Source organism: Myzus persicae, unplaced genomic scaffold (assembly GCF_001856785.1).
Source record: "Myzus persicae strain clone G006 unplaced genomic scaffold, MPER_G0061.0, whole genome shotgun sequence".
Classification (NCBI taxonomy): Eukaryota; Metazoa; Arthropoda; class Insecta; order Hemiptera; family Aphididae; genus Myzus; species Myzus persicae.
Genome location: NW_019101908.1, coordinates 76,182 through 103,254, shown reverse-complemented (window position 1 = coordinate 103,254; position 27,073 = coordinate 76,182). Strand labels below are relative to the sequence as shown.

At 32.7% G+C, this 27,073-nt stretch overlaps 2 protein-coding genes across 6 annotated transcripts in view; one reads left to right on the top strand and one right to left on the bottom strand.

The window, feature by feature from the left end:
• The first annotated feature begins 752 nt into the window (after positions 1-752).
• Positions 753-15,024, top strand: LOC111030739 (acetylcholine receptor subunit alpha-like 1). The gene is made up of 8 exons (XM_022310402.1): positions 753-1,400; positions 5,637-5,842; positions 8,319-8,363; positions 8,431-8,540; positions 10,282-10,462; positions 11,503-11,963; positions 13,178-13,778; positions 14,306-15,024. The coding sequence occupies exons 2-8, from the start codon at positions 5,639-5,641 to the stop codon at positions 14,489-14,491; spliced, it is 1,788 nt and encodes a 595-aa protein (XP_022166094.1). The 5' UTR covers positions 753-1,400; positions 5,637-5,638; the 3' UTR covers positions 14,492-15,024.
• The window catches only part of LOC111030740 (alpha-tocopherol transfer protein-like), a 25,918-nt gene continuing 4,617 nt past the window's right edge, over positions 5,773-27,073 (bottom strand). For 2 of the 5 annotated variants that reach the window (XM_022310407.1, XM_022310406.1), the window contains exons 2-7: positions 19,029-19,208; positions 18,759-18,924; positions 17,646-17,898; positions 16,420-16,530; positions 16,187-16,289; positions 15,236-15,394 (exon numbers count right to left, since the gene is read on the bottom strand). In XM_022310407.1, coding sequence (XP_022166099.1) covers positions 15,252-15,394; positions 16,187-16,289; positions 16,420-16,530; positions 17,646-17,898; positions 18,759-18,924; positions 19,029-19,185 — 933 coding nt within the window. In that variant the 5' untranslated portion in view covers positions 19,186-19,208 and the 3' untranslated portion in view covers positions 15,236-15,251. Of the gene's footprint in view, positions 5,885-8,005; positions 8,042-15,235; positions 15,395-16,186; positions 16,290-16,419; positions 16,531-17,645; positions 17,899-18,758; positions 18,925-19,028; positions 19,209-26,095; positions 26,312-27,073 lie in introns of those variants that run through there. The other 3 variants (XM_022310404.1, XM_022310405.1, XM_022310403.1) reach the window with 3 other exon arrangements.

Genomic DNA, 27,073 nt, shown 5'->3' with positions numbered 1-27,073 from the left:
TAGATTCTAAAGATATATTACAGCCAATTCTGTATTGTAGATAAGGAGAGCTCAGAAGAATTATTAACTCTTCAAATAACAAAACAAAAAACGACGCTTAATACTTAAAATATATTAATAGATTATGTATTAAAAATGAATAGCAAAGGAATGTCAAATTTCCGAAGATCTATACTAGGTGCTTATAATAATTAATTGTAAGAACTGTACAAATTTCGAAAGAAACCAATATTTGATTATTATTATTATAATTATTATCGTCATGTTAATATTAGTAAATTTTAAGACAATTACACGGCTCTTCTGCAGTCGATACTTCGTACAATACGAAATATTTGTTCAGAAAAAGTCCTTCATGAATATCATCAAAATACAAAAAGTGAGTATGATTATTACTTATATAATTTCAATTTACTAATCTGTATGTATTATTTAAATAGTCGAAGAGTAAAGTACAGGATATAAATTTTTTTACCTCCCTGTCAAAAACCGTATTGCCATCCAAAGAACGGCGAGTATATTGTTGCAAAACGTTCAAAGCACAACTTGGTACAGTTTATCAGAATTTAACTGCAGTTTCAAGTTCAATGGCATACAAAAAAAAAGGATTTTCTTAAATCTGAGGGTGAATTTTAGCGAGCAATATCAGTATGATGTCACTCGCAAGTCCCTCCACGGATTTCACAAAAAAAAAAAAAAAATTATTAAAAAAACTATTGAATTCGAAAAAAATACCGTAAAATATTATTGATAATAGATACGCGTTTGGGAAAAAGGCCCGTAATTAGTTTTCCGGTCGTTTCCTCGGGACATAGTATTGTTTCGGATTTCGTAATTATTTGCATCGACACGCGATTCGCTTCGTATACAATTATAATACGGGTCAGGTATATTATCTATTATAAAATTATTCGATCCGATCGTTTCGATGTTTCCGTTATCAGAGCCGCCGTTTCTACGCAATACGATGGGTCATTAACGGACGAAATCCCGGCGCCAAAGGCGTTCGCGTACACTGTTTTTATCGACTTACGCCGCCGCCGCCGCGCTTCGGTCCCGTTCGTGGACGTTCGACCCCGCCCGCACCCCGATCGCGCCGCCGCCGGCACCAGATGAATCGCGTACGGACTGCTGCTCTACTCCAGCCGAGATCAGTGCAACACTCACGCCCCGAACACACACGCGCCAACAGCCAACTCGTGCCCAGACGCCCTGGGTACGAGCCGAACACGGATATCGTAACGGTGACACACGCAACATGATTCACGGGCCGATGTGCACGGTTTGTGTGCGGTTGTCGTCGTTGTCGTAGGCGCTTCGAGATCGCGTCCGGGACGAGGAGGACGACGGCTGCAGAGACGCCGCGGGTTTCCGGTCCAATTGCCGTCTCGAGAAAAAAAGTAAGACAACTGCAATGACTAAAACACGTTTCTAAAAAAAATCGTTCCCAGTCGACGATATTTCGTCGTTCGTCGGTCGCGACGGACGATCGTCTTTTTCGGGAGTACCGGCGGGTTTTTCTCGCCCGCAAAAAGAAGAACAGAAACCGAAACCGAACGCCGCGCGTGCAGCGCGAACGGTTAAGCCGTTGAAAACAAGGTCGATCGATATAATACGCGTTCCGCGTCTCTCTCCTCCCCGTGCAATGGACCATTTGCCTCTTGACGTACCACCACCGCCGCCTGCGTCCCATCAACCCCTATACCGACTACCCCGACCGCCACACCCGGGTTTCCGCTCTGTACTTCCGCCTGCACCGGAAGGGGTGCAGAAGTGTGTGCGCGCCGATTATGATATGGAGTTGTTTTCTTTTTTTTCTCTCTATCTCTGTGTCACACTCTCTCTCTCTCTCTCTCTCTCTCTCGTATTTTTAACATGTATTATTATTATCACTACTACATACATAATATACACAAACATCGCACTCGGCACTCGCGAGGTTTCCATTCGAGCGTTACTATACTATCGCGATACAATATAATACACCTACCTCTATAATTATGGTGTGTGCATTATGATACGCGTGCAACCCTTTGAAACGGGGCTTCCCTTCGCACTAGGCTGCGACGGTGCAGTTTTCGAGTAGGTATTAAAAACAGTACGAAAGCCGAAGTGATCCAGACGTATTGTATATACACATATAATGTGTATACCGGTATATTTTTATAACGTCCTAACGCTATGGCTCCGCGTCCATCGTTATAGAATATTATTATAGTTTGTTTATTAATGGCGCGCCAACACGTTTCGACGACCATTCAGTGTCGACCGTTCTCTTCGGGTTCCATTATATAATTGGGCATTTCTTGTGCCCATACGATCATGTCGACGGCGGTAATAATATTATAATGCCATTGAACTCCGAGCCCGTTGTGTGTACAATCGCTTAATATCGTAGTCCGTGATCAAGACCAATCTGCTAATTAGAGTCAAATTTCTCGCGGTATTTATAATGTATTATCGATGAAACACAATTTTTTTAACCCTATTAAACAGCGTTCAACAATTGACCACTATTATCATACTACCTATAGATACTATAGAGTATTCAAGTAGGTAATTGATTATATTTTGTTTTTCTAATCAACATCATAGCTATATACGAACAAATAAACGCATGATTTAATTTGTATCTATAATTAATATGTTATGGTGGGTCAATTACTTGGTAGTTATACAAGCAAACTCCCGGATACTGGTTGAGTAGGTACTCAGACACAATGTCACCAACGTTCTTCTCAATATAATTTAGTGCTTTTATCTTTAATAAATAGGTACTTACATCAGAGAAATTAGTATTTCTAGTGTTGAATTGATATGTTAAATGGTACGCATACAGTTTTTAGAACATACATTTAAACAAAAAACAAATTCTTTACATACTTAACAGAACAATAAACAAATAAACAAATAAAAAACAATAACAAATAAATTACTAGAATAGGTGTATATTATAAGTAAGAAAATGCATAATAGGTACATAAATTCTTTTAAACGTATTTTTATTTCAGCAAACAACAATGTGTGACACATAGTTCGCAAATACAACCTACCATAACAATTATTATACTCACATAAATTATATTTTAAAAAACGTTTTGGTCACTACTTCATAGTTATACATGTTGAACAATTAGATAAGATATTTAAAAAATGTTTAAAAAAACTAATGAATCTTTATTGGGTCTTTTCAAGATTGGGTGTAAGTTTTTGTTAAGATAGCTTAGTTTTTATTAGCCTTAGTAATTATTATTTTTTTATCCTTACCAAATTTAACTAATTTATAATTATTTTTTACTCATATTTGGCCTTGAACTTTGGTGAAATAAATTAAACAAAACGCACTCAGATGACTTACTTTTACTTTACTTTATGCATTTTAAAATTAAAATATTTGTTCAGTGTACCTACTATACCTTTATCCAAATTATTGTATACAAAATTGTAAAATAATCAAACAAAATATTTTTATAAATATAAATACATATTTCTTTGAATGATGAATGGGATTAGAAAGTAAACAATTATACAATAGAAAAACTATATAAATGGAAACCAATACTTACATAGATATTTAGTTGAAATATAATTTTTTAAATTATGATAAAACAATGATTTGGTGTTCAAAAATTAATAATTTATCTATTTTGTTCTTAAGGCTTTTAGACATGTCGAGGTCGAATCGGTCCTAATAGTATCGATACTATTCGGTTAGGATATATTTTAGTTTTATTGAGAGCCTGACACCGAGTACATACAAGGCAACTGGCTTTAAATCAACAAAATAATGTATTTGACACTGCACCAAGGCATGAGCCTGTAGTACACTATCATCCAAAAAAAATAGCAGCCATAATGAGCATAATATTATATACAGGGCAGGGTGATCTTCAAGCACGCTCGTCCCATTTTTATCTTCAATAATGCTATTTTATTATTCAAAATCTGATTTGTGGAATTATTAAGTATACTTCATGTTTATATTTTCAAATTCTAGAGATTTTTATACTTTCTAAGGCAGCGTTTTCCAAACATTTTTCCTTCGACGGACTCCTTAGAATAAAGTAAAAATGATTGTGGACCCCGTAATACAAATAACCTAACTTAACAAAAATAAATGATAATAATTTGTGGAACCCCTTCGGTATAGGTACATACAGTTTGAGACGCTGACCTAAGGAGTGTTCTATGAAGATATAAGCTTCTGTATTTCAAATGAATAGTTTTAAAAATAGTTTTGGAAAAAATAATGTTGACTTATCAGAATCAAAATTAGTACGAATTTTAGTTGTCGAGTTATTATTTTTAAAACTAGAATCGCTATTTCTTATAATTTATATTTTTTTCAAACCATTTTTAATTACTATAAATCCTTAGTACAAACAATTTATTAACTGAAAAAATATTCGTTCAAATTTCGAATTAGGTAAAAACAATGTTTTCAAAAATATTATCCACTGAATAATTTACAGTAAATGAAAGGAGTTCTAGTTTGAAAAACACTTTCTGTCGCCACATTAGGTACTACACTCATAAGTATTACAAAAATACACGATTTTGTTGTCAAAAATTATCTTTGTTTGTGTAATATAAAAATTCCAAAAATCATAATTTGAATAAATTCGTTTTCAAAGTCAAAAATTATGATTCGCATGTTTGGTTAATCATTTTTTTATATGACTCACAAATGGGTAACAATAGTATTTGTATGTTACAAAACACATTAAAATAGGTAATACACGATCAATATGTTTGCAAACACCATTTTATTACAAATAATATTACATATTATTTTATTTTAATAACCATACACAAATAATCCCAAAATATATACTAACACAGCTACATTATACTTTCTATATTTCACAATGCATACATGGATTATTTCCAAAACACAAAATGTACGCCTACGCTCACCGCTGAAAATGAAATATGATCACATCAATTCTCGTGTTTCGACCATTTATCATATTTTGGTTGACACACCTGTGTGCTATTTATTATAAGTCTCAACCCCGGCATTGCGTGCTTTTTTTACTAATACATTCAAAAGGCAGATATTATAAATTTATGATTTCTACGTCCATCACCTATCTTATATGTTCGGTACCTCTTCGTAATAACAACATTAAATTCTGACCATGTCCGGCCACAAATCTCGTGTCAACGATCATTGTCGTGTGGCGCAACCGAATAAATCGAATCTCCGTTGCGTGAAAGTCAATAATCGCGTTAATAACATATAAAATATTTTATAAAAATTCATGAAATTGCACATAATTTAAATACCTGAATTGGGTATTGAATCCTGGGTATTGGATGCATTGTTGCGTTTTCAAACAATTGTTGTGCTAATAAGACGTGCCATAACTCTACCGTGCAAAATTCAATAGGTATTCACACATTTAAAATGCATGTTTCGATACCAATAATCGATGTCGGTAGCGTAGGTATCTCAAAACGATTTCCATAATCATGGAATAAGATATAATATAGGTATCTTATCCCGTGCTCATAATCGTACATATTAATGATGATACTAATAATAATAATAATAACAATAATAATAATAATAATAATGATTAATAATTTAATAATAGTCGTGAATTTCAACTTCGATAATGTTTTTATTCCAGCCATGAAAATCATTTGCGCGATATTCGCCTCGGTCATTGTCGGGCAGTTGGCTATGCCGTACGCGTCCGTGTACGGGAGTGCCGACGCCAAACGGCTTTACGACGATCTGCTGAGCAACTACAACAGACTCATCAGACCCGTCGGCAACAACTCTGACCGGTTGACGGTCAAAATGGGTCTGAAACTGTCGCAAATCATCGAAGTAGTAAGTGTCAGTCTCCGGTGGATTTTCAGGGCGCATTCTTACCTAAAATTCCATAAAAATATTACAAAAACTTAAATAGTACTGGCATTCGTAACGATTCATTCGATATCAAATTCTTTCATATTTTTAGTTTTTAGGTTTAGAGTGATATACTATGACGTGTCAAGTCAAATAATGATATTTACGCTTTAGGTACCTATATTTAATGTATGTTAAATATGTCTATCTAGTCCGAACTCAAAATCATTCCACGCATATTATCCTCTGTAACTTGTAATAATTGAGTCCACTATACATTTTTAGCTCCTCTATATATTATTATGGTTGATATAATGGTGGTACGTATACAGTACTATACACAGTATCTTTAACTTCAAATCCCCAACAGAAGTAGGTCATATGCCTAAGAACGGGCGACCAGCCACAAAGCATCGAATGATTAATTTTGAATAATCATGTATTGTACATAATTCTATGCATGTGCTGTGCCACTAAGAAGAGGTGCCGTACGTTTGTTATTTACCTAATTTGTATAATAATAGGTGGTGACCACCCACTTTATTTCTATTACTTTCTGATTGCCAAATTCTTTTAGCTGCGAATGGATAACATTAATTTAAGTAACTAACATATTTTTTGGTTGAAAAAATTAAAATAAACTTTGATGTACTGGCTCAGGAAGGTAATAATGAGTTGTAAGGACAGGTGTGCTTTGAGGGTAAACGAGAACAACAATGTTTGGCTGTTTTTTGAATATTTCACTGTCCCGATGAAAACAACGTAGTTTTCTTGGCACAGTCCACAATGTTGTTCACATTGTTTTTCCAAACGAATATGTCGCAATTTAATTTGAGGCTCTTTTGCTCAGTACATCGGATAATATTACAGTCAGCGATAAATTTCTTTTTAAGTATTTAAACGTGTATGTTACATTCAAGTAATCCGGCTTGTATCTAGTACAGTATAAAGTAATATTTTCGCAATAATACATTACAAAGTAAGACTGTCATTTTTCTTGGTAAATCGCCACAAATATAGCATAGTCCCCCCCCTCACCCCTTGTAAGTCGTAAGTGGGAGTATTGCAACTTATGCTCGGCGGGAATGGAGGAAGAGGAATTTTGAAAATAAAATAATATTGGCACAGGTTAAACCGTCCACAACTATAATATTATATAGTACGCACACTGGACCTGTATAATGTGCAGAAATTCGATAATTACATTAATTTGTAAGATACTATGGCGCCTTGGTATATTGTAGCAATAATTTATAAATATACACATTTTATAATACCATTTCATGTTTTTAAAATAAAAATATTGTGTTCTACATTATTTTGTAATTTTCCTGATAATTGTTGATTATCATAATACCATGTGTGTGTGCATAAATGACTGATACAAAAGTACCATTATAATAATTACTGTTATGGTACCCATCTATTTATTTCTATATTTTATGACGCCGTAAACCCATTATTATAATTTCAAAGAAAATATTATGTTATGGTTTACATTGTCATTTGGGCGTTTTTACAACAATATTACTAATGTTCACAACGAATTCGATGTCTTTTATCCTTCTCTTGTCAATATTTCCCAACGACAGCGTTTAATCATTTCGGGAATGTGGTTTGACGTTTGCGACCTATACTGATGTGCATTTCGGTAGACAGCTGGAATTAATAACGATGTCTGTTTCCCAAAGAACTAAATAATTAATCATTGTGGACTTTCAATTTCTCGCTTCCCTACGTACGAAATAATATAACGTGTGACAAGTTGTGTGTATTTTGATATAAATTGTTATTTGAAATAAAAATTTAGTGGGTATATTTATTAAGATTCAAACCACACCTATTACACCTGAAAAATAGAGAAGGTAAATTTTCTTCTAAAATTTACTCACTTAAATTTAATAAACTTGTAAATTTTTTAAATCATTATTTCCTGTGTGTACCATTTTATGTTCTTTAAATTGTTCACTCCGAAATTGATTGATGATTATAATTCATAGTTTACATCATTTGTGATAACAATATAACATAATAATTAAATATGTATTAGGTATTTAGTGTAAATGTTTGATTAATAAAATACAATATAATATAAGTATTAAATATATTCTGGAATTCAAAGAGTGTAAATAAGTAACCACATTATTGTTCTTATGGACAATTGTAATTAATGCAGCATGTCTGTAAGATAAAATGTTTGAATTATAGTCTTAAACTTTTAGACTTAAAGAGTAAAGACTAACATAATATTTCATAAGTATTTAGTTGGCACCTAATCTATAATTATGACGCTTGTAAAATCATATTTTAACTAAGATAAAAAACTTAAAATGCACTTAAATTTAATTTTAACCAAAACATTTATCAAGCTTCTATCTCTACTCCAACATTAATATTAATATTAATACTTTACAATATTTTTTCTGAAATAAACGAATATAAATTTTATCTTTTCTAGAATTTAAGAAATCAAATTATGACGACAAACGTATGGGTCGAACAAGTAAGAGAAATCTACAAAAATCGAATTAAAATATGTTTTATGTTAACATTTTATTGTGTATTTTTAGGAATGGAATGACTACAAACTAAAATGGAATCCCGAAGATTACGGAGGGGTAGATACTCTACACGTACCATCCGAGCACATTTGGTTGCCGGACATAGTTTTGTACAACAAGTAGGTTTGACATGCAAATTAAAAAATACCATAATTAATATAATATATTACTATGTACACCAATTTCATTTTATTTGAACTTGATTATTTTTAACAGTAACACGCGAAATACATCTCATAATATGACACTATGACAAACATAATAATATGGAAAAAAAGATGTGAAACAATAATTTTTTTCCTGATTTTGTAAACCATGTGACAGGTCAGGTTAAGTACATACTGTGATAGCAAAATATTTAAATTACCCTTTAAATTCGTCTCAATCTTTAAAACAAATGTTTTACTTTATTTAATGAATATAAAGTGTAAATGTTTATAACATGAAAACTTATATGACTATAGATGTTTAAAATAAACTCTAATTATTCGATAGGTATTAAATTTATACAATTTTATACTTTTAAGTTTTAAGTATAAAGGAACATTTTCGAAAAAGTGAAAACTATGGTCATTTAAAATGTTCTTACTCTAAATATATATACTTTCCCACATGATCATAAAAACCAAGAAATGGGCAATAACTAATTTAAATATGTAAGAGAACTGTACGACTAATATTGTGTCCTGCTATTGATTATCAAGATATTGCAAGGATCAGAGCTGACTCGCAAACTGAACTCAGGGGGGTTATGTGTTAGGATTGCACATTGAGAGAACTTAAACCGAATGTTATACTATGGTATAGGTCACCGATACTTTGATAGCTAATCGTACCACAAGCGGTAGTCTTCTATTATCCAGTAATATACCGTGTACCGTGTTTCCCGTGTCCGTGATTTTTTTCTCGTTTACATGATCAACGTTTACAGAAATAATATTAAAACATACAAATTATAATATTTTTATGAAAACAAAAACTGTACATTAATTCAATTTTTATATCGTATCTAATCTAGTTATCAGTAAAATCAGAATGTCAGATCAAACACGGGCAGCGTAGGACATACGGTATACACGGTGAAATACCACCCTTATATTGTTAATTAAACAGGGTGTGGTATCTGGTAAGTGATTAATATTCATATAGCTCGTATATTATAATATATTAATGATTTTAATTTTTCGAAAATATCTTATTCACTGTCAACCCGTTACCGTATTTATTCGTCACTATAATATACGCATAGGATTGGAGTATCTACACGTCGACAATGTTATTCGTAATGCATAAAATATTTATTAAATATATTTAAACACAATTTTGATCACTTATTACTGTAATAATTAGAGTATATAATTATAAAGCACATTCTAAATTAGAGTAGGTACAGATGGACAAGTGGATAATGAGTAATAACTAATAAGTGTATTATAGGATTATTTATTAATTGTCACAATATTCGTCTCGTTACACTCCCTTAAAAATACGTAGTTTAATATTGTTATAGTTCTATTACGTTATTAAATATTTATTAGAGTTATTAAGCGTGTTTAATAACATATGGCGATTTTGAAAACAAACATAATTTGTATTAGGTATACTTCTGAAATTTGTTTGATTGTTAATTGATATTGGATAACAAAATATATTACATTACTTAGGCCTCCTAATATGAGGTACTATTGTGATCGAATTAAAACTTTAGTTTGATCACCTGCAATCACTATGCATTTCGATTTAAACGAAAATCGGTTATAGTCGATCATAACATGTATATTTATATGACCGTCAGGCACGTCTATGTTGTGTGCAATGGACGAAAACGTGTTACTACATCGATGCAATTATTATTTACAGCGCCGACGGCAATTACGAGGTGACGATTATGACGAAAGCAATACTGCACTATACCGGAAAAGTCGTGTGGAAACCGCCAGCCATTTACAAGTCCTTTTGTGAAATAAACGTCGAGTACTTTCCGTTCGACGAGCAGACTTGTTCCATGAAGTTTGGATCGTGGACGTACGACGGATACATGGTGAGAAACCGCACTCGCGGCCGGTTGGCGTGATGTGCGTCTCCGAAATATGTTTTCTTTGTCGGTCGCGGTGAAAAGGTAATTTTCCGGGAGGGAGACGGTCACCGGGAAAATAGTCACACCATGTACACAGTTCGAGTTGATTGATTTGAACACCACGGTTGTCGTTGTTGTATTGATATTGGACGTGATCCGTCGGCGGCACCACGCAGTTGATGATATATTGTTGTTGTTATTATAATTGTAACAATGAGTATTCTACAAATCCGATGACTGAGAATGAAAAGGTTCTTTGTCACAATATCCACACTGCTCAGAGACCAATTCTAAGGTTTCATAGTAAATAACTTTTTTTCATGTGTTATGAATATAATAATATAAAATATAATATAATTATTACTACCTAACATATTGATCCGTATTGCAGTTATAAATACAATTATAGTCAGTTACATTATGACATTACTCATAATTGGTGAGTATTAAGTATTAGGTATCCACAAACTTAATAAAAAAGAAAAAAAAATGTGCATAAGATGAAAAAAGTTCTTTATACAGAACCTTTTTATCCTTCAAACCATCTGATCTTACTAGATGTATGACGTATTATATTATTATGATCTACATAGGAACTTATTAGAATAAAAATGTTCAATCGAACTAAAACTATGATCCATGACGTAGAACCTTTTCATTCTGGATATCTTACCGATAATTAATGCACGTAGAAAAACGTTTCTAGATCAAAAAAAGCACAATTGAAAATTAAACGAATGTACGCAGTCAACCAATTTTGAAAAAAAATAAACACTGAACATTTCTATTCTCATCCCCTGGATTTGTTGAGATAATATAAAATTATCGCGTACATTTTTTTTTTTTATTTTTCCTTAATTTTTTGGTTTTTTTTTTTAATTTTTTTTTTTTTTTTATTTTAAATTTTTTTTTTTTTTTTTCTTTTTTTTTAATTTTTTTTTTTTTTTTCATTTTTTTTTCTCTCTTCGTCTCTCCGTCCCGTCTCGTCTTCGTCCAACGCTCAGATGGACTTGCGACACATTTCACAGGCGCCCGACTCGGACGTGATCGAAGTGGGCATCGACCTGCAGGACTACTACCTGTCGGTGGAGTGGGACATCATGGGCGTGCCGGCCGTGAGGCACGAAAAGTTTTACGTCTGCTGCGAGGAACCGTACCTGGACATATTCTTCAACATCACTCTCCGGAGGAAGACGCTTTTCTACACGGTGAACCTGATCATACCGTGCGTGGGTATATCGTTCCTGTCCGTGCTGGTGTTCTACCTGCCATCCGAGTCCGGCGAGAAGGTGTCGCTGTGCATATCGATACTGCTCTCGCTCACCGTGTTCTTCCTGCTGCTGGTCGAGATCATACCGCCCACGTCTCTCACCGTGCCGTTGCTGGGCAAATACCTACTGTTTACCATGGTCCTGGTCACGTTGTCCGTGTTCGTCACCGTGGCCGTACTCAACGTCAACTTCAGGTAAGCGCCGCCCGCACTTCGATCGTAATATATCGTTATTGTGCACAGTGGTGCTCTGTACCTGCTCAGACGCAGTAAAATAAACCTCTCGTGCGCAAGTCGTTTCGAGCGTCTGATACACCTGAATTGCCTATACGTTACTCCGTTCTACGTGCCGAGACGTAAAACGATTGAGACACTGTTATGGTTGGACAGTCTTGGCTCCCCACGACGCACAACGTTGTTTATAGTACGCTATACATTATTATTTCTGATATTATAATTGTATAATACACAACGATAAATCGTCTAGTCAAAAGAATGTTTTTAAATCGGCTATAAAAGACGTTTTATATTGACCATTAATCGAAAACTAAAAGTGATTTAAAGGGCTAGAATTTAAAATTGCAACTTTCTGGTAAGTTTTGGTGACATACGTGGGACAATTTCTAGTCTATTTTTAATATTATGCTATACATTTTCCATTCTCGATCGAGTAATGTTTATTTTAAGAATTATCTAACTATTACTAAAATATCGAAATATAAGTTGTTGTAACACATACAAATTGGAAATTAATTAATTTGTAAGTGACAATTAATACACTTAAATATAGAGAAAAAAATAATTGTAATACTTTAACAATTGAATTAATACTGGTATGATGATTAATGCAATTGGAATAAAAATATTATTATCAGTTGAACAGAAAAAATTACCTTGGTGAGCTCAGCCATATTGTTCGGCACCTCACTAAAGGTTAACCAACAGTAAATAATAAATATGAACAAATTTTGACTCTTTTATAAACATTAAATGAAGCAAGGACTATTTTATTATTTAATCGTATACAATTTTAAAACGACATTATGTTTTTTATATTTTGACTCGATTTTAATCTCTAAATATTATTATTATATCAACTGTTGTGACAACATCATATAACTCTAATTATGAATTACTATAAAGAAATATTATAAAATTAATTTTGAGTGATCGATACACGTATTTAAAACTGGTTTAAAATCTGAAAAAAATGTCTGAAATTATTCAACTGCATCTTTGCAGGTGTCCTAAATTTAAAAATATTATTTGGACACTTTGAGTTGTTATATCATCGAGCTGATTGCCCTCTCTGTGTTGACTTTGAATCAAGTCAGAAGAACAAATGTGGCGGTATTATAATATTGCGTACCGGCATAATATACGACTGACGGTCTGTTTCGATTTCACAGGTCACCGGTAACGCACAAGATGAGACCGTGGGTGGTGAAGCTGTTCATCCAGATCCTGCCCAAGGTGCTGTTCATCGAGCGGCCCAAGAAGGGAGACTCGATCGACGAGGACGACGACGACGACGACGAAAAGCACGGTGAAATCCTGTCGGGCGTGTTCGACGTGCCGTCCGAGATCGACAAGTACTTGGGCTACAACCGCGGTTACAGTTTCGATTACGACGTGCCACCTCCTCTCCCGTCGTCCAGGTACTGCGGCGCCAGGGCCGTGTGCGCGGGCGGCGTGAACGGCGGGGCGGGTGTGAGCGCCGGTGCGGGCGCCGTGACCGGGTCCAACGACACGGTGGTGAACATGGCGTCGGACGAGGACGAGGACGCGATCGAGCTCGACGCCGAGGACGAGTACGACGACATGTTCAGCCCGACGACCACGACGGACGACGGTCTGGCCAGCCCGACGTTCGAGAGCCATCACCACCATCACCAGCACCAGCACGGGTGTCCGGTGGACCAGCAGCCCAGGCACGACCCGGCCATGCAGACTATCCAGGACGCAAAGTTCATTGCTCAACACGTCAAGAACCAAGACAAGTTCGACGAGGTGAGTGTCGGTGCGGGTGTCGCAGGTCCCTTGCGGGTCACAGGGGCCCAGCGAGATGGCGGGAGTCTTTAATTTTTTACACCGAGTGCATGGGCGGCAGCGTCCGCGGCAAACCTGCAATTCAACAAAAATATCGATGACCAAGGTCGGAAAACCCCGGTTCGACGTGGTTGTGTAACCCGGAGGTGGAGGGGAGGGTGACTTGGCTGCAGGATGTGATGCTGTGCAGACGCGTCCTCCGTGTTATCCGCAGTAAAAGTCAAATAAGTCTTAAAAGGACGGTTTTCTTTTCTTTTTTTTTGTTCGATAGGTTTTCAACTGATTCTTGTCCGAATCCAAGCACCCGCGCGGTGTGACTGGGAAAATTACTTTCACGTCTATTCAGATTTTTCCAAGACCATATATAGACAATATATTATAGTACAATAATTTCTGTGTGGGAAATAGTTATTTTGCTCCCTCTATAACCCGTCCTGCGGTGCAGCGGTGGTATTTGCCAGTGTGTCTTATCGTTATGTTTTCCGCAGATCATCGAAGACTGGCAATACGTGGCCATGGTCTTGGACAGGCTGTTCCTGTGGATATTCACGTGCGCCTGTCTCATCGGCACGGCCCTGATCATTTTCCAAGCACCGGCCCTCTACGACAAGACAAAGCCCATCGACGTTGTTTACTCGAAAATCGCGAAAAAGAAACTGCAAGCCATTTTATGAGACACCACAACAATACAAAGCTCAATGACGTTTTTTAGTAAATAACTTAGTGAATACAAACAGTTAATCGATAACAATCCTATAATAATGTATAAAGTATACTTCGTTTTACTAATCATCAAGTTTTTATTATATATTATCTTTTTGTTTTTTTTTATAATTGATTTTTCATGAATGGCGCGAACCGTTGTTGCCGATAAAACAATATTATAATATTATCAATAATTATTATCGTTTTACAGTTCATATTTTATTTGTTATAAAATATTATTATTGATTATCATTAGATGTATTAATCAATACAGCCATTGACCGTGGTGCCATCAGTTATCATATTAATATTTAAATATTGTATAACTTATATTGTTATTATTTGATATTTCGTTTAATACCGAGACTAAGTATAATATGACCCGCATTTGTTTAAACATTCAACTACCACGTTGAATTTCACTAAGTTATTCAGATAAATGCTTTGTCATTACAACTCATGTCATTTGGTTTCTTGAAAATAAACGAATGATGTAAAAATCCTCTTTTTGGTTATTTATTTTTTAAATTACATAACAATAATTGATTAATAATATAAAATACTCACTACACTTAATTTATACTTATCATAATTTAAGTCTAAGACATATTATAGAAATACACATTTTATGTACCTGAGTGTAAAAAAAGTTGAGATAAAATGTATAACTTAAAAATATTTATCTTATATTAACATAATTTTGAAATAATAATTTACCATCACAAATTTTTAGTCCAAAATCAAAGTCTTAAAAGACAATTTTTCGTATGAAAATGATTTTTTCTTTTTCAGCCTTTTCGACTCGTCTGATTTATAACTTACGTTGGACAAAAACCAATCGTTGTTCTTCAATATCAGCGTTTTCCATTCCTCTGTAACATAATATTTCATTAATATGTTTGAACTCTGTTGTGTTACACTAGGCAAAGTTAAATAATGTCAGAGTTCCGGAACTCTCGATGGCAAACGTTTACAGTTTACAAACAATTCGTATATCTTATAAAAATATACAAGATGTAAAATACCTGATAGAACCTGATAAATGATGAATGAAAAATGTGTACTAGATAAAGGTATGAAACTAATTAGGAAAACTATATGGATAATAAATAATTTAAGATTTTTTTGTTACAAAATTTCAACTTAACGTAGAATTTTTCGACAAAAGTTACAACGTGTCGAATGAACTTAAAAACTCCATAAAAATATTGATATTTAAAAATACTGTAAAAAAATAAACTGCTTGGCTTAAATAAACTTTTATCAATTCATCAATTGGCTATTTTAAATTTGTTAGTAAAAAATGCTGCAACATTTTAAAAAAAAAATTTTTAAATATTGATTTTTTTCTAGACATTTTTTACTAGGCTACCTGTTAAAAGTCTGAACAGTAAACTTATTTAATGACGGTAAATAAAATAAATTAATGACATTAAAATAAAAGAGAAAAGAAGGACTCCCAGTACCGACCACAGGTGAAATAAAATATTGTTTATTAGAAAATAAGTTGTTTCATTTGTCATATAGTTTTGTCACACTTCGTATAGCTATAACATTTAGAATCCAATACATTGCATTATTTTTATACCATTAGAAAATATAGTCGTTACATTATAAAGAGTATGAAATGATTATTGGTGAGTTCATTAAATAGTGATTTTTACCTCTGATCACGTCCAAATTGCCACAATATCCTCCGTATTCGACGGGAAGTACATCTCTTGGTATGTGTTCCCAGAGAGTATCGAGGTTCTTGTGGAAAGATAACTAAAACATTTTATAATAATATGAAAATAATATTACGTTTTTGATTACGTAATGTGTACTCAGTACTATGGTAGGTACTAGAGTACACACGTTACGTTCATTTTAAGTGCAAAATTAGCATAGCACTTACTCTGGCAAACATTTTTTTCGACACAAACGGTTTTAAAATATTTTTGGCTACGTCAATAAAACTTGGCGGGAACAAAATATGAGTGTGCTTCAGACGCAATGGATATGCTTTCTGTAAGATTACAATAATTTTCATGATCAAATATACAGTTTTAGGTAGGAAATTTCATTTTATTTACTTAATAATATTTTTTTATTTCCATCTCAGTTTATGAAAATTAAATGACACATTGGGTATAAACTGTAATAACTAATAAGCATTAATTTTCCTCGTCTACCAATTTGACCGTGACACGTTTCGGGACATAACGATTTTTTTATCTGATGATTGCAGGGTACTCACACACGTTTAGACTTTGGGTATGCCTTTTTTGTCAGGTGCCAAAATTAAATACAAATTTTATCGGGTATAATGATGTTTTTAAAAAAAAAAGAGCTCAGCATTCTACCTAATATTTTTCCTTTGCAAGGAAAATCTATTAATCATAAATATGATTTTGGTAATAAGTAGCCATGTCAACGAAAACCTTACTCAAAATTGGTAGGAAACGTTGTTTCGTGTATCCAGCCCAAAAACATATTTATGTTAAAAAACCAGTTGTTGGTAAAAGTTTTTAAACATTTATCTAATTTTACTATTTACCTTAAAATTAAAGTCTATTTATTAGCGTTACCCAGGAGACACCGTGTGGTGGTTGGCTCTTAATAGTCATAATAATCTACCAGAGACTTTTTACCAAATTAAAAATATATCGATCATCATGTATATTACTTAACGTTAACACCTAAAAAAATTTAAAAATAAGTGACTAAAAATAATAATATTTACATCGTCGTGTACTCATAGATTATACTATATTAATAAATCTATATAAATCAAAAATATTTATTTTTGTCGTAGCTTATTCTCCCTTTTTGTGATTTAGTCAAAAACAGTTGTTCGTGCATTAAGTGTGTTAACTCTGATTTTGCAGATATAATTGTGGTTATATACCCCCCACACATTTTTTTTTTTTTTTGATTTAAGCTTCGGCAACTGAGGCCATTAGCTGTAGATTGTGTGGTACTGTAGGGTTTTGGGACCGTAGGGGGGGGGACACGTGTGTGTTTTTGTTTTGGCAGAATTTCTATTGGGCACCCAATAGAAGGTATATAGGTTTCTGCCATGCCCGGTTGGAGGACGGCGGCACAAAATGACACAATATTATTAAAGTGGAGCTTACTGACCTGTGCGTGTTTAATGAGATTCTTCAGCTGAAACAAGTCAAACTGACTTATGTGTGACAACGTAATGTGCCTCGTGTCGATCAAAACGTGTATGCCAGTAAAATCGATGCCTTTCTTCTGATAGATATCCAACATCAAACGCATTCTCTTGTATATCTCGATCGGCCGGAACAAATGTGAATTGCTATCGTTGAAATTGTAATACATTATTTTAAGCCCGTCGGGCGTGTGTTTGGGAAACATGACCATGGTCCTGTGGAAATAAGTGAGCAGTAGGTAAGGAAATAATCATATTCACGACGACTGGTTTTAATGTGGGCAATAATAATATGTTCTGTAAAATGTAAATATATTCTATAATATTATCTCATAACCGATATGCTAAATTATTTTTTGACGTAGATGTTTTTCGGGTTGGATACAACTTTATTTTCAAACATATTTTTTTAAAGCTATTTTTTTTTTTAGCAAAACCGTTTGATTTTTCGCTGTACATAGTTAAAAATATATCGCAATAAAGAAGAATTTAAATAATAGTTATACAGGTTTTTGAATTGTTTTTAGTATTCTAAAAATGTAATATTGTTAATTTATTGAGCTCTTAACACAATTTAGTGGAAAAATGTCTATTAGCATAATAATTATATTTTTGATTTATTTTCACCCAAATTTAAATAATATGTAGGTACATTAAATAATAATACATTATGCTTTGCAATTTATTGATGACAATAATACAACTAAAATAATACAGAAGATTTTCAATTATTTCCATAAAGATTACTTCGTGTGTGGAACGATTATTTGTGTTGTGTCGGAAAATTGAACTTGTAATGCCGACCGAAATGGGTGAACCTAGTCACAATAACAACTTACATATGCCCAACTTTTTAAATAGAAATCGTTTGAAACTCACTTTACACAATTCGACAAACTAATAATATTGTGCTGCTCTCAAGGCCTTATTTAGGGGGTGAATCTGCCGTGGTTATTATACTTTAGCCTACATTTTAGGTTAATCATATATAAAACTTGAGGATGGTAGAGCGGCAACATTTGTTTGCCCTGGCTACTCTAAAAACTAATACTGTGTGGTTCACAAGGCTTACTTACAAATATTCAAACAAATCACTTTCCACATAATTCGGTAAATCGCACACATCGTAGACCTGTGGAAACAACGTTTTCAGGCGAAAATGACTCTCCACCCCTAGTTTTGTTTTTTCCAGATTATTTTTCGTCAGTCGTAAAAATCCTTCGATCCAAAAATCTATTTCATCTGAATCGTCGAATAAATATTTTTTTTATTTAAATTATTTTTTAAAAATGTGAAAAAAAAATCGTCTAATTAATAGCCGTTATAATATACAAAACGATTGTTACCATTTTTTGATTCTGGAAGCTTCGGTAAATGAGGTTGTGTTAGCATCCAACTCCTGACCGTGGCTACGTCTTTAGTGATTTGATCTTTTGTCAAGCCATACTCTTTCTTTAATCTTTTCACTTCTTCTTCGTTCGGTATAACGTGGTATTCCGGCATTTTTATTCAAAGTTTGTACACGACTGAAAAAAAAAACGAAAATCGTATTTAATAAACTGGCACTTAAATAAAAGTGTTTGAATGCTATGACTTAAAAACTAAAACAACCATGTAATTTTAAGACGATGTCAGAGTACTGTTTATTTTCTCTATCTGGCAAATACGTGTCCATATAGACAAAACACGCATTCGCGAAAAATCATTTTTTTTTTAATGTTTTTAGGGAACATTAGATTGAAATCATCCATTGCATATAACACAGTGTACAATATTTTTGAGGTTGTGACATATCAATTTGTCTGAAATATATTTTCTCGAAATAATTTAAAATTTTTTTTTTTTGAAAGTCGTATTCAAACTTAATTTGTAATAAATTATAAAGAAACCCTCAAAAATGTTTCTAAAGAGTGGTTTTATTCTAAGATTACTCAAAATGTATAAAAACGACTTCACATATGAATGTGTTTTGGGCCCCCGACGAGCTTCAAGCCCTGTAACTACCATATGCATGCTTACATTATTATTTTTATTATTTTAATATTATGAAATAAAAAGTAAATAATATAAAATAAAAAACGTTTTTGCGCGTAGATCTAAGAGCGACAGCAAATATTGCGATGACATCCTCTCAAACGTCATCGGAAAGGTTAGGTTGTATAATATTATGAATATCTTATGGTAATATATCGTAAAACGGACATTGGATTATAGTGAAAAACGAACAACAAAATTATAGTCACAACCGCCTCGTTCATAGAACAAATCGATGTTTCGTCATTTAAACATCTCAGCACGGTTATTTATATAAACTAGTTTTTTTCTTCAAACATCTTACAGTCCTAATATTAGCTGTATTCGTCATAGCACATACGGCTATTGTTAGCAAATTCGAATAAATTACGACAAACCGTTGTCGACTGATTTCTACAATTATTGATAACTCTGCAGATGAACACTCTGACGCCCAAATATGTGTTCTTGAAACATTTAAATGCCATCGTTCGTCGGTCGGCGGACGACCAATGGAAACGATTGCGAAAAACTACTATATACCTGTTGCATATGAATGTATTTCCGTTTAGTTTTACTTTCGTACTGCCTACATCTTGACTACTGGCGAAGTCGACGACTGCAGTGATGAAGACCGTGCGCACTTACAAATCGATAAATATTACGAGTTGACGTTTTTGACGTGTCTTGTGTTAATGTTTGCCAGTGTAGAGTAAGTGCCTATGCCTACTTGCCATACGACAGTGAGTCGAACAATAGAATAACTGCGCTGGACTGTCACCTTATATTATAATGATACGACGTAGGAATATCGGTGGGATCGTGTGACAATTGCCCGAATCGCTGCAACACTATTGCGCGTTTACGTCGGCGGAAAATGTCAAAATAATCTTTTCACATCCTTCACTCGTAACCGACAGCCCGTGTATATAATATTATGTACCTCAGACAATAATTATAACCATGCCAAATACTGACGTAACCATTAAGCCTAATACGACTTTTTCACAAATGTTGCAAATGTATTCGACGCGGCGTGATACCACTGGTGTCAATGATAAAACGTAACTTTTTTTTTATTGAAAACTATTGTGTGCGTATTACACACGTGCGTGCCGCGAAATGCACGCATGAGAAAATCGTGTTTTGTAAATCACATAACTTACAATATAATCATGTTTGAAAACTTCCAACTATATTATAGTATTATGCGGTGTCGAGATTCACATACGGTTTCACGCACACCAACGGCCGACAAACTAATATTGATATGGTCTGCAGGCGAAATCGACAGCCTGCACGAGCTCAAGACCTGACGATATATCCTTAAGTGTGCAAACAAAGCGACAACTATAATACTAATACGGCATTAGAATATAATGTATTTATTATATAATACTATTAGCGGAACATATTTTGTACAAAATTTGAAAATTGTACGATTCAAAATGTTTTTAAAAAATGTGTTTTAATTCATTAATTTGTGAGTGTGATTTTTTTCTACAATGTTCAAGAGTCAAAATTGGATTTAAACAAGATATTATGTACATATTTCAAGTGGCAAATTATTCGAAAATCAGGTCTAACAAATTAATAGTAATTACTACGGCTAGGATTTCTATGCGTTTACATATTTTTTTCGTTTAACTAGAAATAAATACATTGGTTGTCAGTATTGTGTTCTCGATTTTGTTCATAATGAATCGAATAAAACAATTGTTTTCATCCAAATATTTACACGTTTTTAAAAATTTATTTACAAAAAACCAAGTTAATTCAATGAAGATCTGTAATTGTTTTATGAGTCGAGTTCGTTTTTACGACGTGTCGTAAATAAAATTGTATTTATAACTGACATAATATAGTCGGTTATATCGAGTAGATAATACGATTTTATCTTAATACAGACTTGTATAGCTATGTGATTGCTCATTAGTTAATTTGATAATCAGTAATCCCCGTGTTTGTCGTTTAGATGCAATTTTAAATTATTGCATTTTAAGTTTAATATTTACATTCAACTATCGATTTCCAATAATTCCCATGGTTCAAAATGAAGGTGCTCAATTGTGATAATTTGTTGATAAATATTATCTAATAAAGTTTGCAAAACTAATGTTAAAATACCTTTGTGTTGTATTTACTAGGTTTTATTTTTTTTTTTTGTAAGAAAACGATTTAATCGTTGATAGGATTTAAAATATTTATTGATTTTTGCATAATTTTGCATACTTTAATGTTTGCAATTGCATAAAAATCCTAGCCCTAGTAATTAAGATAATTGCATGGCATTAAATATTCTAATATATATATGTTCTAGTTTTTAGATGAAACTATGATAATTTGTACCGCAATTTAGCCGGCAATTTTATGAAACGGTATCTCTATTCTCTAAAGCATTTAATTAGGCAATTTGAAATAATTATGAACAGTTGTTAAATTTTAAAATATAGCACAAAAACAAGTATTATGCAAGATCATTTGGCATTGCTTAAAACTGTTTGAATCAATAAATATTTAACGTACAAATAAATAATTAAACACGTGTGAGTAAAATAAGTACAGGCAGGATAAAATATACTACAGACAGCCGGTGTTCAATTATTATTATAATATAAACTATAAAGCAATAATAAATCCATTATATTATTATTATCACGTCATATCAATGAAATTCCAACTAGGGAGATTGAAGTCGTTGGAATATGTCAATATATTTCGTAATTAAATACTTATTGTAAAATATCTAGAACTGTAGAGTTAATATAAATTAATTTACAAAATACAATTCTAATTGGCATTCTAGTGAAATTATTTCCTCTGTGGAAAACTGTAAGTATACGAACACATACTAAAACGTAATGTTTATGGAAATAGTATAAAAAATCTATTCGTCTTATAAAATACAGTATTTAGTAACTAGATCGGCGAAGAATCCAAATATCCAATCAATAATGGTTAACAATAAACAGTATCGTAAGATTTTTTTTTCCGATATTTTAAAGATAAATTCCGATTGTAAATCTACCTACTATGTGTGTTAGGAAAGATCGACTTCATAGTTATGTAATAGATGGTCGAAAATAAAAACCACGACAAAGCTATAAGGAAACCTAATCAGAAGAAAAACTTAACGTCTATTTACTGCCAAAAAAAATTATGATCACTCGTCTATGACATAATATTATTATCATACTCGTCGGTAAATGTATTGATATTTACGTTTTTATGACATTGAATTTTGAACTTCCTTTTAAACGTCGCCCGTGAATTTCCGTCCAAGGCTGGATCAACGAAACTACAGTTTAATAACCGGTTGGGTAACATAGCTGTACAGTCCTTTTTGTTTCTTCGCATAAATAATCTAATAAATCCGAGCATGTGAGGACGTAGAAAAACAGGATTTAATAAAACAATATTTCGATTCGTATCGACCATAGACTTCCGCAATGTAGTGTAGCATAGTATACAACCGTATCGTAAAAGAATAAAATAAGTTGTTAATCATTTTTTTTTTATGTTTTTCAACTGTATGATATAACATGTACCTATATTATAAATATTTACAATACATTATGCCAAGTACTTCCACGTTGTAATTAATGGATATTTAGAATATCGAGTTAAATTGAAAACGGCAAGAGCTATAAATACCTCTTTAAGACCCGAGAAAATGTTTGGTAAAAAATATATTGTCGACGGTCAGCTCTATAAAAGAATGAGAAAAAACCGCTTCTTAATTTTAAGCCCCGTAAGATTCAGCTGTAAATTATCGTTAAAAAAAAAACAAAACAAAAATCTTGACTTGAGATTATCATTATAAATGATTAAAGGGTGAAGAAAAGCGAACTTCAGTATCGGAAACCACTGCATTTTTTTCTAAAACCAAACTTCTTGAAAACAATCAGTGTTCAATTTAATATTATATAATTTAGAAGTAGTGCCACGGAACTGTTTAGCTGGGTACCTCATCGGCAGTGGTTGGTCGACATAAATTAAAAAATAAAAGACCACTTAATAATAATTGTATGACCAATATAATATTATAAGCTCTCCGACAACGCTAATTCCATAAAGCTTGTGCCTGACATTGTTTAATTAAGGTAACACGTTTTGATGAAATTGAACATTTGGGTTTTGAATATTTCGTGGTCCGTCGAGGTGATAATAATGTGACACGAGAAAACATGATTATATGAGAAAACATAATATTAAATCGAATTTAATACAAATACAAATACAAATAATTTATTCGTGTAACAGGTAAGTTATCTAATAAAATATACCTTCTTTGTCTTCACACCGTAATTACATAGATTCTCAGTTAACTTCTACACTTTTCTCAACAATCCAACTATAGATGAACTTGATCTTTTATCTCAAGTTATATTTAAAGTTTCCTCTCACAATGCCCGTTATCATACTAGTTTTTATACTCTTACTGATTCCACTTCCATCATCCACAACCACCACAAGCACAGAATTCTTAGGTCTACCAGTATAGTTTCATCTTCGTCATTTAATTGGTATTGTTTATTTACCTCGTCATTTACTATTTTACTTATATTGTTACTTAGTTAAATTGTATATTATCATATTATGTTATCTATATTTCACTATTTTGTAAAAGCCGGTTGGCGTTATTCTGAAAAATAAAATAAAATAAATAATATCAATTCACTCTGTCCCAGGACTTTTTACTATCTCAAAAGCTATTGACTGACGGAAAATGTAAAGAAATAACAACCTAAGTTATAAAAATATCACACAAGCAATATAAGCTCCCCAAAAATACTAATTTTATAAATATTATAATTCTCACATTATCAAATATAAGTCAAATTGAATTGGAACTTCGTGTGTTATATTATAGAGAAATAAAAATATTAAATCAATTGAGTACTTACACAAAAATTAATGAAATAAGCCGAAGTCCGACAAATCCTAAAGAGCCCCCTTCATTACATCAGACTCTCAATGACGAGAACACTGGAACAATCTGCACTTATTTTTAAAAGATAAAATCTAAATCAAAAGTTATACGTTTTTTCTAATATTTGTTTATATTTTCAAGGACACGACTTATTTGAATCTATATTGTTTTGATTTTTTTTATATCATAAGTTAGCGCGAGCCAATGACCTTTGTAATTGAATGCAGTCTACCAAATAAAACAAAAAAAAAATGTTTAGTGTAGCTGGTTTGTTATATAATGTCAATTAACTCTGTAAGACAGTGTAACTATTAAATGTATTAAATCGTTGTGTCAACCTTCCACAAACGCTCACGTCGTACATTATTTTCTTCCGCATTATGGTCGTTTGTAATGCTTTTTTTATTGCTGTTTGAGTACTTTAACTTATTGTTCGACTACTTAAACTTTTTAAAAATATAATTTTGTAAATTAAATTACCGGCAAGGGCAAAGTTCAGCCAATAGTCTAAAGTTTTAAACAACGCACCCTCCAAACATTTCAGTGCCTTGTTTTTTTTTTTAAGTTTACCTACCTGAGCATACTGACACGAGGATAACAATAATTTAAGTATCAAAAATACCATATAGGTATGTCTGCACAACATGTTTGATCATTTTCCAGTATAATTATAACCGAAACATCGAATTTAACTACACCATTTAACTATCGATCAAATAAAATTGAGCAATTTTTTTAACTTTGTGTTTTAGCTGTGTTATATACACAATAAAGATGGATAATGAAAATAATTTATTAATTGCAGTCAATAAATTTAACTATCCAAATCACTATACTAATATTATAAATAGGTAAATTAAAATTACGAAATCATTAAAATTATATAGAATTAAAAATAAACATAATTTAAACACAGGCCCCATAATTATGAATATCAATTAATAGGTAGAGTAAGTACATATGTTATTAACTTCTTTGGTCTAATCGTTCACAGTAAGTCTAATGAAATACGTTTTATTTTGCATGGTATTATCAAATTGTGTCTAGGTATATTTTAAATACTTCGAATTATGATGATTATTTTTATCATGGGTGTCAATAAAATTACATCGGCCAATTAAATTAGAAGAAATAAATTGGTTTCATATTTTAATCATTCGATGTATAATTTATGAACACTCTCAAAATCTATGATACTATTAAGTATATTATAAAACACAAGCGTTAATGAAAAGAAAAAAAGTGTTGGTGAAATAATTGATAAAAAGAATACAAAAAGAATTTGTTACTTCGTATGTGAAAACGGTTTTTTAAATTACTATACTTAAAATTAGGTTTTAGTAAAAAATACAGTAGAATATTACTAACAAAACGATAAGACTCGATGATAATGATATATTATCGCGTTACATTTTAAAGTCAAATGTGTATACACAACTGAATAATAATACGTATAAGTGTACTAACCTTTTTAATAAAAACTCGAAATAATATCGAAGCACAGTGATTGTGTTTCAGGTGCAAATCGTCTCTCGGTACTACATAGGTACGAGCTAACTGCAGTAAATGTGAATAGTTCTGATGTAAATACAAAACGGATACCCAGGAACACAACAAACCGAATTCTACTCGTTTTCCTTGAACACGTCGGACGGTAAAATAATACGCAAACGAGTTTTTCATGCGCTCGACTCTTCGGCAAACTATGCGAATAGTGTGCATAAAATGATAAAAAAAAAACAAATATGAATATGAATATTAAGTGTTTATCGTATGATATGTGCTCGCCGTAATAGTATCATTTCATTCCACCGAACGAAATGTACAAATGTCGTCAGCAGGCACGGCTCACAGTGATTTTATTTTCCAGTTTGTTTTCCTACACACGCTAACGCATTGCAGTCCGACCACGTCGACTCTTCAGACCCGATGCAGAGGTTTCCAAACTTTGTTCTCCTTTTGCACTGCGTCTCGTGTTTATTGCTATTTACAGGCACGACTAAAAATACAACTACTGTTCGGCGTTCGACGATAAATCTTCGTCGAAAATACGCCCAGACGATACAAATTTACATAAATTATTTAAGTTTTTTCAACAATAAGTCATCTGCATGCGCTTGTGTCGACGATAGTTGTGCGACTTATTGACGCGCTCATATACGATATTACAATTCGGGCACGAAATTAATATTAACGAGTACATAACAATAAAAATGTATACACAAAATATAAAATAACATTAGATCCGCCACAAACATACGAATAAACAACAGTGAGACTTATTTTCCGTACCGCCATGTGGCCTGTGACGTACCACACTTTGGAAACCCCTGCTCTAGACATTCGTATAATATACCGGCGAATACCGACCGAGTCGTACTTACCACGATAATGACTACCTATATTAGATGTAGGAAAATGTGTTCTGTATTTAGAACGATTGAT